Here is a 14,131-nt window from a genome sequence, read left to right on the forward strand (position 1 = left end):
CATCCTGTAGATGAGCTGGCACACGGTTAGAGGGCGTTTTTGGCTTTGGCATTGAAACGCGATACGTTGTCGTAACCATAGTGGTGTCATTGTTTTGTGTGTCTGGGTGATCGGTTATTATAACGCCGTTGATAACATGCACAAGGTAACAGAATGTTAAAATCCGCATAGATATTAAACTGAACCACATATTTTTGCTATAGTTTTTGTTTTATAACTTTTTTATCTTTACTTCGATTTGTACGACTTGTACGATTTGTCACTTTTACTTTCGTTGCACAACACCACAAAGTCAAGGCTAACAAATTTTCACTAACAACTTCACTGGTTTCTGCTCGAACTGCAACTATTCGCGAAGTGTGGCCAACAATCGCCTTTATAATATTTTGCAACAGTTTTCCAATTTTCCAGTTTTTCATTTGTTGCTTTTGTTGCAGCACGAAATGAAAATGAAATTCAACCGCTCGCACAATAACCACAACAACAACAACAACAATTGCTACGCATATTAATTGCACTTGCACCAAAACACTTGCAAGTTGGAAAATTCAAATAAATATTCGTCCGTCCATGAATAGCTGACCATGTCGATTGTGGTTTGATACGCTTTTGACTTTTCCACTATTTACCTAATGGCAAGAGAAACAATAAGTAAAAACGTCGCAGGAAATAAAACGGAAATTAATTAATCCAATTTATTTTTATTGTACATCGAAGAAAAATTCAATTCAAACTTTGAAAGATGAATGAATTTTGTTTAGAGATCAACATAAGACATCCTCGGAGATCACACAACTGGATATGCATGAATTCATCTTTGTGTAAAATTTGAAATTTCATTAGTACTTTCGTTTTTTTTTTTAATCCTCAACAGCCTTTACTAAAACATACCAATTGAATATTAAAAATATTCCGATTATTAAGTGGACTAAGTTTTCTGTATATATAATACCATAAAAATAATATATATATGAAGTTATTTAAATGAATATACAAACACAATCTAATGTCTAATGTTGAGTCTTTTCCGAGTTAGTGCATCTGGGCACTTTTACTCTTTGATAGCTGCGGGGTTTCTGCAGAGTCCCACCCATCTCACTGACTAATTTGTGTATTCCTCATAAGCATCGTGATTATTCAATCACTGATCTAAGATCCGCGTAGCGCCCTGTGGGTTTAGTGATTACTCTGAGATTAGATACTGCAACCTATGCGAATAGCTTCAGGGCTCTGTCCCTTATGCATTTTTTCACCGGATCTATTCTAAAGCCTCTTAGCCTGTCATTCGTGCGGATGTACTACGGCACTTTGAAAAGTCTTCGCCTTCATATTTAAAACTCAGTACTTTACTTATTCCTTCATATATTGTCCGTAGGCTAATTGAGGTATGTTCTCCAACTTCTAACATTTCATCTGCGTCCACAAACAAATCCAAACGATTTTTTCAACTTGTGATTTTAGATCTGTAAACAGGAATATGTTACATGAGTCTCAGATAATTACAGCAATTGGCCAACTATATTGTTGCGTTTATTACGACAAACTCTTGTGGTGTTTTTTTATTCATCTGACACTCGCCGGTAGCTCAAAGCAAGGAGCATTCTTGCTCTCCGTTCAGAACCATTTCGAAAATCTTCTGAGTAACAGAGGTCAATTTAAAAAGCAATGTAAGCATTTTATTAGTATTCTTGATTTCTAATACTTCTATATAAGGGCTACTAGTACATTGGAGTCAGTCTGTATAGTAACAGAAAATATATCTATATGTGCAATGATAGTATTTAGTTTTTTATTCATGCAATGCCGTCCGACAGTTGACGACAATAAATGTTTTCCAACAGCCGACTACAACAAATACCGTCCGACAGACGACTACAATAAATGTCTTCCGACAGACGACGACAATAAAAACTCTCCAACAGACGACGACAATAAATGTCATCAAACAGACCACGACAATAAATGCCATCAGACAGACCACGACAATAAATGCCGTCAGACAGACGACAACAATAAATGTCATTCGATAGCCGACGACCCACAGACGATAATACTAGTCTGTGATAATTCTAGTCCTAAATTCTCAGATTAGTCATATGTCATATAAATATATATAAATATCTGATCAAAGAACTACTACCACTATAAGACAATCAGTATTGTCTATAACTAAAACTTCATTGATTAAAATCATTTTTGCTATTACTCCTTTAAAAACGGAAAAAACGCCGAAGTGTTTTATGTGTTTATTTGACGAAATGGCAGAAGTAAATGCACAACTTTTTGGTAGTGCTCTCTATCCACAGATTTCCCAAAATCGGTACTTAGTTATCGATTTGACTAAGCAGTCTTATTGTAAACTTATTAAATGATGATGTTAAAAACTGACGTGTTATAACACTATTGTTTCTTTGTATACACAAATTTAAGCCTACAATTATGTGCACGAACAAATTCCAAGATATTTCATAAAAATATTGAGGTTAGTAAATAAAAATTTAACTAGTAAATAGTCTGTGAGTGCATAAGCCCTTATACTTAGCCCTTAAAGTACCACCACAAGGGAATCGTGAGAAACAAATAGTAGTCTGATTATACTTAATATTTAGGCAATAAGAGACATTTAAACAACGATGAAAGCTTAGTTTAACTAGTCCAACGAGTTTAATCAAAGAATAATCGTATTTAATTTTTATAATACTAACAAAAACCTCATAGCTACCGGACATTTGTCAATGACAGTGAAGTATGTTATTCACTAGTTCTAAGCATAAATTGGTAATCTTAATCTCTCATAGTAAATAAATGTTTAAATTAATTTTAAAATATTGACAACATAAATTCCAAAATAACATATAAAAATACATAATATACATGAGTTGGTAGTAAGTATGATAAATTCATTCATTTTATTAAAAATTATTAAATCATTGACATAACATTTTGAAATTATAAATCTCTTAGTAGATAATATTCAACATGAAGATAACAACAACATACTACATATTTTCCACAAAACTTAATAAAAAAACATATTGAATTATATTTAATATTCAATAAAGAAAAAAATCATATAAATCAAATAAATTTAATTAAAATTTTATTTAAAGATTAGTTTGAATGGATATCTATAAAAGAAATACCGAAAACGGTACACTGAGACACCGTCGAACAACATGCGATACATAACACTTTCTGCTGCAACCTTCAACTTGAACTTCAAATTAATCAAACTAAGTCAGCGCAAGTGATCTCGGCTTAGCGACTTGTTTACTTTTGTTGACTGGTACAATTTTTCTCAAACTAACTCGTTGAGCAGCTCCAACTAGTTTTTTACTACGTCACTGCTTTTTGTTATAATTTACTAATGTGTGTTCAATGATTTTATGTTATTAAGGCTATTAAATGCTCCGATATGTGATTAAATTTGTGAAACTAGTCATTTTGATCGAAATTGTAATGCAATGTTAATTGAGTCAAATTCAAGAAAATAATGTGTATCTTTTGTAAACCAAAATATCACACTTAAAACAATGTATCTATGGTATTAACATGGCATCGAGCAATGCCTTTCAAACAGTTGTTAATTATTTATTAACTGGCTAAAAGTATGCAACGAAAATTTACTTAAGATAATATTGTTAAACAATCCATTTCGCTGTTGATAGTTTAATTGATAACTTTATTTAACATACTAATATAACTCCATTCTGTAACCAAACCTTCTTAGATACTTAAAGACTTAAAGACAAATCCCCTCAAAAAGTAAATAGAATACACTTATGTCTTGGAAAAGGGAAGAACCAAACTTCCATGGGAAGAGTTGGCTTTGAGATCTTTTTGAAGGATTAAGGACGGGAACTGTCTGTCCGAACTGCATGCCCTTTATAGTGTTTCGCAAGATGAGATTTTGACATTCAAAAAAGAAGTTTCTCATTTAAGTTAGCATATTTTAACTGAGTAATTAGTTTTCTGGGCAATCAGTTGCCCTTTACCTTCACCTTTACGCCTATATGGGCTTCTCGGGACCATAGCATTGGAGGAAAGGATAGGGTCGTTGAACAAAAGCCATAATAAAATACCTATCGTCACCTGAAAATCTATGTTGAAGTTTATTATTGTTAAAAACACACAGGTACTAGGAAAATGGAAATAGAAGATATGTGAGAAGTTATAATCAAGAAAACTATTTAACATTCTAAATGAATGAAATCTTAAAGCTATTTGGTGGCTATGCCAAGTCTTAGAACTCCTGATGCTGAAGACAAGGCAGAATTTAATAATTCCTATAACAATTCCTATGTAATAATTCCTATAATTCTTATAAGGAGTCATGAAGCATCTAATTTATTTGTTGGATATAAGCTTCTTTGAACAAAAGCTCAAAACAATCTAATAAAAACTTAAACTTCTGATAGAATAAATAAAATTATCATCTGTCATTAACACATTGAAACTAAAAATTCTCTAAAAATCAATTAAATAACAAACCAACTTGACTTCTTAATTTTCAGTTATTTCAAAAAGTTAAACACCTCAAGCAGTAAGATATTGAAAAAATCTCAGATAAAAACATTGTAAACTAAACAATACAAAATGTTTTCCTGAGATTAACAGAACCTAAATTAAAAGCTACTATACAATAGTTTGTTTATTGAGAATGAACATCTTTCTGAAAAGTGTTAGTATCATGACCACAATACGGTGAGAACAGATCGGTGGCCATTGGGTATCCATATTAATTGGTTTTCTCCTTTAATCAGAATTGCTGAAGCTGCTAGGAAAAAATGAAACAGAAACAACTGAACTCTTCTTTTGCGAATGTACAGGTCTAACGATGTTGAGATAACAGGTGCAGTTTAAACAATTATTTTCAAGGAAAAATCAAGTTTCTTAGCGTACAGCATTCTATTTAGATCTGCATTTCAGTAATGGTCGTTAGGACTCAGCTCTAGACTTTATATAATTTTTTTATTTTCCTGATCGACTTGTGACATTGTACATATTTTTCTAAAAGAGCACTTTTTTTCTCATTATTTATAATAATTTTTCCGGCAATTACTCTCTAATTTAATCATTTTCGAATCTTTTTTCCAGTTCGACTTCAAGAAATCCTCTGTAAATAAATAAAATAAGCTGCAATTTTTTTATATGATTTTCTTACAGTGTCTTTAGTGCTGTTACCTGGCGCTTACCATCATTTGAAATTTATCTTTTTCAGTATATCGGATGACAAAGAAATAATAATTATTCTGCTAATTAACAGCATTGTTTTATTAAGTAATATTTGACTCACAACCATTATACGACTTACATTTTAGATCTAAACAGTTTTTTTAAATTATATATGTATGTCTAAACTGAATATTCAATGAAAATTAGTTAAAGAACATTTCATTATTACACTATAAGTATCAGTAATTTTACAAAAAATGAAATATTACATTCTAAGTAAAGAAGAAAGAATTCTAAAGGCGGTCCCTGACATATTCTCAAAAGTGCACTATTTGCTGCTGGTTATAGGCTACCGACATGATTAAGTTATATTTTTTAAAAATTATGGAAAACAGAATATTACAGTCAATAGCAATGCAATCTAAAAGCAAGTGCTGATGACTTCATTGTCTCCAAATATAAAGCTACGGTATTTGTAATTATTGGTCTATACCAATGGTTTCCAACCAGTAATCCGCGGACTACTTTTTTATAGCTGATATATGTACCTATGCACTTATACAATTTATAATACATTATACCACAAATAAAAAGACATATTAAAGTAATCATTCAGTTTATTATTCTTCAACTTTGTGGTCCCTACTAAAAACAAAAACATCACAGTGGTCTTTGGTCGAAAAAAAAGTTTCGGAACCACTGGTCTATACAGAATTAACAATTTATCAAGCTAAACCATAACGTATAAACTTCAGCTTCAACTGAGCTTCACATTTGGCAGTACCCAAGTTCGATTCCTGGTAAAAGATCTTCTTGGTCATGATGCAGTTGCACATCTATATCTTCCAAAACAAAATCGATCAAACTTTATAGTAACTCTATAATCAGCTATACAGTTTTTCATTAAGGGAACTATAATAACCTAGCTTTATAGACAAGGCTTGAAACCGATTAAGAAGGTAATACCAATGCATTAAACAAATATTTCTTTCTGCTATAAATGTATAAAAATTTTCATTTATTAAATAAATTAATTAAATTCAAGTAAACCGAAAGACTTAAATTTATATCATTTACTTGTACATAAACGGATTATCAGATATATATATATAAATACATATATATATGTAACATACTTAAACAATTTTGCTATTATTAGGATCTAGGTGAACTTATGATTTAGATTTGGGTTTCACTTGGCATAGGAATTAAAGAGAAAAGGACTCATTAAGCTTAGCATAAATATGCAAATAAATAATAAAAATATCTAATTAAATAAATAACATGCAATTAAATAAATAAACAAATAAATAATTAAATAAAAGCAAGCAACATTCAAAGTCTTCTAATGGATTTAAGTTTAACATGCAAAAAATAAATTAATTTAATTTACTTAGTATATAATATTTAAATATTAATTTTTCTAAATTGTCGTACTGATTAATTAAAATAATTTAACTTAAAATTATATTCAATGTTAGCATTTCGTTAACTACAAGGCTTAAACTGTAATTATATAAAATCATTAAATGAGTAAGCATAAGTTAAGTGTCCATAACCACTGGATGCCATGCATTATCCTCCCCAATACTATGACTACCACCACCAGCACCATAACCAATTCTACGTTCGCGGACTTGTTGATGGCCAAGTCCGAACGGTGTAGACTTTGGTATTTTATGTGGATAAAGCATTTCTCTGGCAACAGTGTTCAAAGTCGTTTTAGCGATTGGATTTGTTTTTGTTGTTGTTGTTTTAGTTATGGAGCCTGAAGTACCAGGAGCGCCAACAAATTGTTTGTGATTTTCAAAGAAGTCTATAATGGGATGATAATTGTAGTTGATACGCTTCGGACCACTGCCACCATTGATATCATCATGACCGTTATAATCGTAAATGGCATTCACATGGTAGATGGATGGATGTGCTGATGTCGTTGCTGTGGGCTGTTTATAGTAGTAAGTGGATTGTGTTGTCGGCGTAAACGCGGGCGATACATCTGGCGCGGATGGATAAAATCGTGACTTCGTTTTGCTGCTGCTGCTGCCAGAGTTTTGGTACGTATTGCCGCCACTGGGCGCATTGTTGGACGTGCTCGTTCCCTCCGTTTGGTGGGTAGTGGTGGCAATGCTATTGCTGCGTTTGTCTGGTATGGTTCCTGTAGCTGTTGGTATGGTACTAATGGTGTTGGTGGCGTCTGCGGTAATGATGGTGGTGCTGGTAGCTGTATGGGGCACAGAATAAAATTGATTCCGTTTTTGAGGCAAACGATTTCTATCATTGGCAATGATTGGTGTGCCAAAAATGTTTACCTCTTTATCCGCATGTTTTTCACTAGGTGATATGTCCAGATCAGCTAACGCATCACTGTCAACACGGCTGCTGTATACTTTATAGGGACGTCGGCGCGCCAAATGACTCAGTAAGTTCTTGGATGTTGTGGGTAATGAGGGCGCAGTGGAAGTATAATATGAAGATGATTTACCACGTTGTGCTTTGTAAGCGTAGTTCGTGTCATACTCATCACTTCCGGGAGGACTTAAATAGGAACCTATAGTAGAACCAGGTGGGGGAAAAACTTTTGTGCGTACTTTTTTGCTGCCCAAAAGCAACTCATTATCGTCGAAACTATCGGATGGTTTATGATGACTGAAACCATTACTGTACTGGTAACTCAAGTCGTCTTCATCATCTTCTTCGTTATAATCTAAGTCATCGTTAATTGTAGAATACGGTTCGTTATGGTAGGATGTTTGATATTCTTTGGCTTTTGACTGTTCTAAAGGGGGAAATTGTTGACGATAACCATCGATTTGGCAAGAGCAACAAGTGGGCACTTTGAATATATCAACATGCAGGCCACGTGTTTTGTCCCAACTTAGCAAACGATGGTAATTATAGACTTGCGCACAGTGGGAACGATAATTGTGTGCCAAGTAAGAGCAACTATCTTGTGGACTTCTGTTATATTTAAGAAGAAATTAGTTTTAATTTCATATCAAAATAGTTAATTAAATTTTTTTTTTAACTTACGTGCACTTTTCTAAGCGCAGTGTTTGTGTATGCTGCCCTGTATTTACTATGTACTTCCACTCGCCAGAAGCTGAACGAGCCTTTTGTGGTCGTGCATAGCGCACAATGCTTTGGCACATCCCACCGCCACTGTTGCTATCTTCACGCCTTCATGAAAATAAAAAAATAGTTCGAAAAGTTTAATTTCAGTTTCACTTAAGTGAAATCGTATTGTATAAAACGCATACCTAGCATACCTTTTCTTTGTGTAAGCAAAATCATCGAACTCATCTCCCAAGTCCGCATTGCTGTATTTGTCATGATACTCCGCCAATAGTGCGCTCATGGCATTTTTGTGACGCCGGATGCTGCCCATGATTTGTTCGCTAAGCAATTAAAATAGATAAAACCAGAAAGAAAAACAAATCGCACACGGCATGCATTAAAATTGTGTTAAAACAGTGTTAAATAGTAAGAATTATAAAAACAATACACCTTGTAAAAATGTAACACATAACCACCATGTAACCATAGACCATACAGGGTGCTCAAGCCAACCAACCAATTTGTACAAGAAAGAACCCAGCATTGCAACCGAAAGCAAGAACTCAACAAAAAATTCAACAGAAAGTATGAAAAATATTTCTTTTATTTTCCTTAAATTATTACGACTACAAACTAAAAAATTAAATTAATTTAAACTAGAAATTAAATAAATTAAACAGTGCGCAAGGCATAAAATTTTAATTAAAGTCTATAGGGAAAAAAAATCGCTTACAGCGGATAATCTTCGGTGTGTAGGCACATGGAAGCGGTAAAGCGTTCGCATTTTTTTTGCACAGCCGATGTGACTGCGTGGTGTGGTGGTGAGTTCGGACGCGTGCGCACCTGCACACGTTTGCGTTTGGCACCTTTTGCGTATGTTGGACGTAATTTGCTGCTACTAACACGATAACGTGGACCAGCGATGAGCTCCTCAGGATTCGGCAGTGGCTCTGCGTTTTCTTTGTTATCTTCCGACGTGCCAGTCAGTTTCAATTCTGTGCCATTCAAACTGGCAAAGGCGAGATCTTCGATTTCTTGATATGATAATGCAGATGCAGATTGCAATGATTCGCTTGTGGGCTTGGCAGTAGTAGTTGAGCTTGTGGGATGCACTGAGGTAGCAGTCACCACAGCCACTCCAGCGCTTTTATTAATGTTATTAACTGCTGAAGGCGATGCAGCCAGTGCAGTGGGAGCTGACGTTGTATGTGTGGTATGTCCAGCACGTTTTGCATAGAAATCTGCTTGGTTTGTTGCAAATGCAGTTGTGTTCAGTTTGATTGTACGCCCTGCTGCACCGCTTAACAAATCGTCTTCGTTCACCGACAATGGTACTGAACGTATTAGCTTATGCACAAAATCTGTGCCTTGTAGTGAACGTTTGTCACGTTTTGCATACCGTTTGGCTTTTATCGTTATTGTGTCTGCGTTATTTGAGAAACTATCTGTTGTTTCTTGTAACTCTTTATTTATTTCGATGGGATCCAAAACATCATCATGAAAGTCTTTAAGGAAATCTTCCAATTCATCGTCATCATTATTGTCATTTTTGGTTACTTGTATTGTGCCCACATCTTTCGTGGCGTCATCGTCTTCAACTTCCAGCGATGTCAAATCCAATTTACGTCTGTTTATTTCTTGCTGTTGTGGGACTGCTGGACTTTCATCTTCGTTAATTTTAATATATTTTCTTGCTGAATTGCGCACCAAGTTGGCTATGTCGTAAACAATTGGTATTAGCAATTTCTTATCATCGCCAAACATCATGCGTACCTGTTGGATTGATTGAATTGAAATTGGTTTTTATTTATGTTTTTATTATGTTTAGAAAATTTATTATAAAAGAAATTGCATTTTTAAAAATAATTGATTAGTTTTATTAATAAAAAACGTTAGAACTCAACTATGAAATATATAAAGTAAAGATGTTAAATCTATTGAACTTGCATCCATATTGTCAAATTTGTGCTTTGGTAAAAAATGTCTGAAGCTAACAATCCCAATATGATTTAAAACTTTCTAATGATCTAAAAGATGAAATTCTTAATTCATACTCGTATCGTTATTAATTTATATATAGATATACTGTAGAGCAGTTCTTTCTACATTGTAATGTCTCTAGCCGTTTTTCTTCTTGGAAAAAAGAAAACAATTTAATTGATTTGAGCATTCTTGTATGTTAAATAATTTACTATTTTAATGATGAGCGTCTAATGAATGGGGTCTCTAACCGAAACATGGCTATTAAAAATGTAAAAATATAAATTATTCTTACCCAAAAATTAATTCTCTCTTTGAAGAAGTATAAAGAAATAAGTTACATTATTATGATCCTGATTTTTTTTAAACAGGTCAATGATATGTGTGATTTACTTGAATAGCTTGCTTCTAATAGATAATCTTCATTATATATTATTAATATATTAATTATTAAATCATAGATAATCAGTATAGATGCTTATCGTCTGAATATAATACACTTAACATAGTAAATGAGACCGAGTACTCGGTCTTTCACTATAAGGAAAGACCAAATACAATCAAAAACAAAGCAAATATGAACATATCTGCATGCATTGAAACTCTAATTAGAATTATCTGAATAGTGGACACTCCGTCAGACTAGAAAACCAATAGTTTGAAATTGAACATCGGGTGGAATATGAAAACAAAAGTGGGAAAAATTTTCTTTATTACCAGCGTAAGATTCTTAAACCCAAGCAGAAGATTTTGACAATAAGTTGACAATATAGCAATCGACTGAACATATTTGTTGCAATAAATCCCATTTTCTTATAAAAAAATCCATTCCATATCCATTGTTACGATAATTTTAGATATAAGCACAGTATAATAAAAATACCATGTATAGGTATGCATGAACTGAGAAGATACATTGAAGGTCATTTGATACCTTTGAATTAGCAAAAAGAAACAATAGCGTTGGAATATAAGACAACACTATGGATATCATTGGATTTAATAGAAACCGATTTGCCACTTCCTAATCTGTCCTTAATATTTCACACCTATTTCATTATATTAAGAATATTTTGAGAAACTTAACATAGTCTCATTTATAGTATTATGACGGCTATATAAAAAGTTATGTGAATGAAAATTAGTGTAAAATACTATATTTTGAATCTAATTAGATATAAGAAATAAATTATTGAACATTGAGACAACAATATAAAACACTTGAAAACATTACTAGAAGCTAGAGAAGTTAGGAAATAATCTCATAGAGATAAAGAAGATAATTTATCTGCAGTCCTGGACAAAAGTATAATGACCATAAAGATGGTTTTCGCTAACTGCTCATCTTGCAAAGTGCTTGATTATTACTTCAGTAAATTCGTGAACTGATCTTTTGTTCCTTCCCTATATAATCTAGATAATAGAGTCCACAAAATCTTCGTGATTAATCCATAATTTGTTTATTAAAAATAATGAATCTTCAAAGAATTCCGCCGGTACCAATAGATGCTATATATATATAAATATAGTTTCCTCTTTTGGAGATACAGAGTGCTAACTCCACTGCTGTCATAGCACAGGGTTGGACACTCCACAGCGAATGTCATTAATTAAATGGAGTATCCAACAAGATACTCCCGTTAATGGAGTCAACCTTTAGTAGTCAAGAAGCTGCAGACCCTGACCCTCATAGTTCCAGATCTACTTCTCCTGCCGGTTGCCGCAAGTGAAGCTCTCTGTCTAGAATTTATACTCCATACAGTATCGACTCGTAACTATTGAATTTTAGTCGCTTATTATGACAGTCATATCTCGGGAAAATTTTAATCACAACTTATAGTTATTTAAAGTTCACGAAAGATAACTTAAAAAATTCTTTTCCATATTTCCTTCCCCTTTAAAAGGAACGATGCTTCAAAGATTTCGTAATAAGAGATTTTGCATACAGAGTGGTTTCAAAAATTATTTAAAAATACGATTCCATTAAACAAAAAGGAAAAGGAAACTAGGAAAAGATGCCTTAGTTAAAAACGTTTGTCTTTTTATTTGTAGCAGGTTTGCTGAAGACACGAATTAATATCTCATCACATAAATAATCAGGAAATTTTACTAATTCCAACTTTTCAACTTTAACCCATTACTGCCAGATACCCAGATGTCTAAAAAAAAAGCCGGTTGCAGATTTGAACTTAAACACTTCACATTTATTTAAGACTAGCAATTTTTATGAAAAATTGAAATTCAGTGATGCACTTGCAATTTATATTACATATATCACTGGGAATATGCATCGGTTCCCAAATTATGGACATCGATAAAAGCTGATATCTACCCACCTTTCTAAATATAATATTCTTCAAATTAATTTAAAGGATATACATTTTCCACAGTTTTTAATCTATTTTAGTCTTTTTACTATAATTCAAAATCAAACATATTTCATGGAATTGAGTTGATCTAATGTTTTAAAGTATCTACATTCATTACTCATTTAATACAAAAGCATTGACTTTATGCACATTTTCTTCATTTCTACTTACCTGCTCCAGTTTTAATTCTTGACCTTGTTTTGCATTAATTTGTGCTGATATGAGTGCAGATAAAGCCAGTCGCTGTGGTGAGGACAGGACACGTAATATGGGCATTACTTCTACAAACTTTTGTCTTAAACTAGCGTTCGTTAATGCTTTTGATAAAGCCATTTTCAATATTTTTTCACGCCAATCAAACAGATTCACTTGATTATCCTCATCATCGAAATCATCAAAGGTAATATAATTACTTTGCACCTTTTTATCACTCGTTGTTGTCATCTCGTTGCTAGCATTTTCATTATTATAATTCCAGTCGATTTCTTTTAAGTCGGAAAAATCAAAATCCATAACATCATCTTCAGATGCTGTCACCAAGTAAAGAACGCAATACAAAACTGCCCAAAATAGGCAACGTATGGACTGACCAGCTTTCATCTTCGCTGCGAAATCTGCAAAAAGAAAGCAAATCATTAGACGGCCCGCTTAAACAAGATTTACAGATATTTATTCTAAGTGTAAAACCAGCGCCAAAACAGACGCACAGTCGCAAAAATAAAAAAAAAAAACTCGAAAAACATGTCATTTGTGAAATGCTTTGAATAAAAAAGTGCCTGAAGAAAGCAACTTATCGCTTTTTAATTGTCATTAAGTACATTTTACTTTCTTACATTCTGTGCACTTCATTATTTGTCAAGATTAAAACAAAAGTAAAAGTCATTCGAATAATAACATTTTAATGTGCCCGTTTAAGTCAACTTCAAACTCAACTTAAAGACTCCAAATACCCAACAAACCGTGAAAATGAAGTAAAGTTACTCAAAACGAATACTTCGAAGAAAAAATAGAAGAAAATCGTTATAGGAAACAATTTTATAATGACTGATCTCCGCAAGACCTTGTGTCTTGTGCACTTCAGGAGACAAGGTAAACAAACTTTTACCGCACGAAGATATGGAGAAAATAAAATTAACTAAGTTTATTAGACATGTTTATGCAATAAAAATCGCCCAGTTTGCTACTGTGAAGTCATGAGCTCCCAGTATCTTCAACAAAAAATTTATAAACTATTTTTATTACGTTAGTTATTATTTATTATGGCATACGTTTTACATGGCGACTAACGACGTCATAAAACTGAAACAATAACTTCATTGAAGGATCGACTAGGATAGTCGTATTCCAAAAGAAAAAAACTATTTAATAGGAAATATTTAAAGAAATTGTTTGGTTACAACATAAATATTTTTATTACATCACATAAAGGAGATAATAAAAATGTTCGAGTTTTATTAAAAATTTCATTACCAAGGAATATATATATGCCTATAGATATTAAATGATTGAAATATCACAATAGCATTTAAATACTTATGAAAGTGATCGTA

The 14,131-nt window shown here is 32.7% G+C and overlaps 1 protein-coding gene and 1 pseudogene across 1 annotated transcript; both read right to left on the reverse strand.

Annotated features, from left to right (window-relative positions):
* LOC119672722 overlaps nucleotides 1–14,131 on the reverse strand; it is a 510,988-nt pseudogene that overhangs the window by 442,116 nt on the left and 54,741 nt on the right.
* Nucleotides 6,720–13,181, reverse strand: LOC119667734 (neurotrophin 1-like). The gene is made up of 6 exons (XM_038077041.1): nucleotides 12,753–13,181; nucleotides 9,478–10,005; nucleotides 8,966–9,312; nucleotides 8,445–8,573; nucleotides 8,209–8,355; nucleotides 6,720–8,136 (listed from the first exon to the last, which is right to left on the reverse strand). The coding sequence occupies exons 1-6, from the start codon at nucleotides 13,179–13,181 to the stop codon at nucleotides 6,720–6,722; spliced, it is 2,997 nt and encodes a 998-aa protein (XP_037932969.1).

Source organism: Teleopsis dalmanni, chromosome 1 (genome assembly GCF_002237135.1).
Source record: "Teleopsis dalmanni isolate 2A chromosome 1, ASM223713v2, whole genome shotgun sequence".
Classification (NCBI taxonomy): domain Eukaryota; kingdom Metazoa; phylum Arthropoda; class Insecta; order Diptera; family Diopsidae; genus Teleopsis; species Teleopsis dalmanni.

Coding starts and splice junctions, on each gene's coding strand:
- LOC119667734 (XM_038077041.1), bottom strand. CDS start 13,181: ATGAAAGCTGGTCAGTCCATACGTTGCCTATTTTGGGCAGTTTTGTAT. Junction 8,574..8,965: donor CACACCGAAGATTATCCGCT/GTAAGCGATTTT, acceptor TTAATTGCTTAG/CGAACAAATCATGGGCAGCA. Junction 8,356..8,444: donor TTTGCTTACACAAAGAAAAG/GTATGCTAGGTA, acceptor ATTTTCATGAAG/GCGTGAAGATAGCAACAGTG.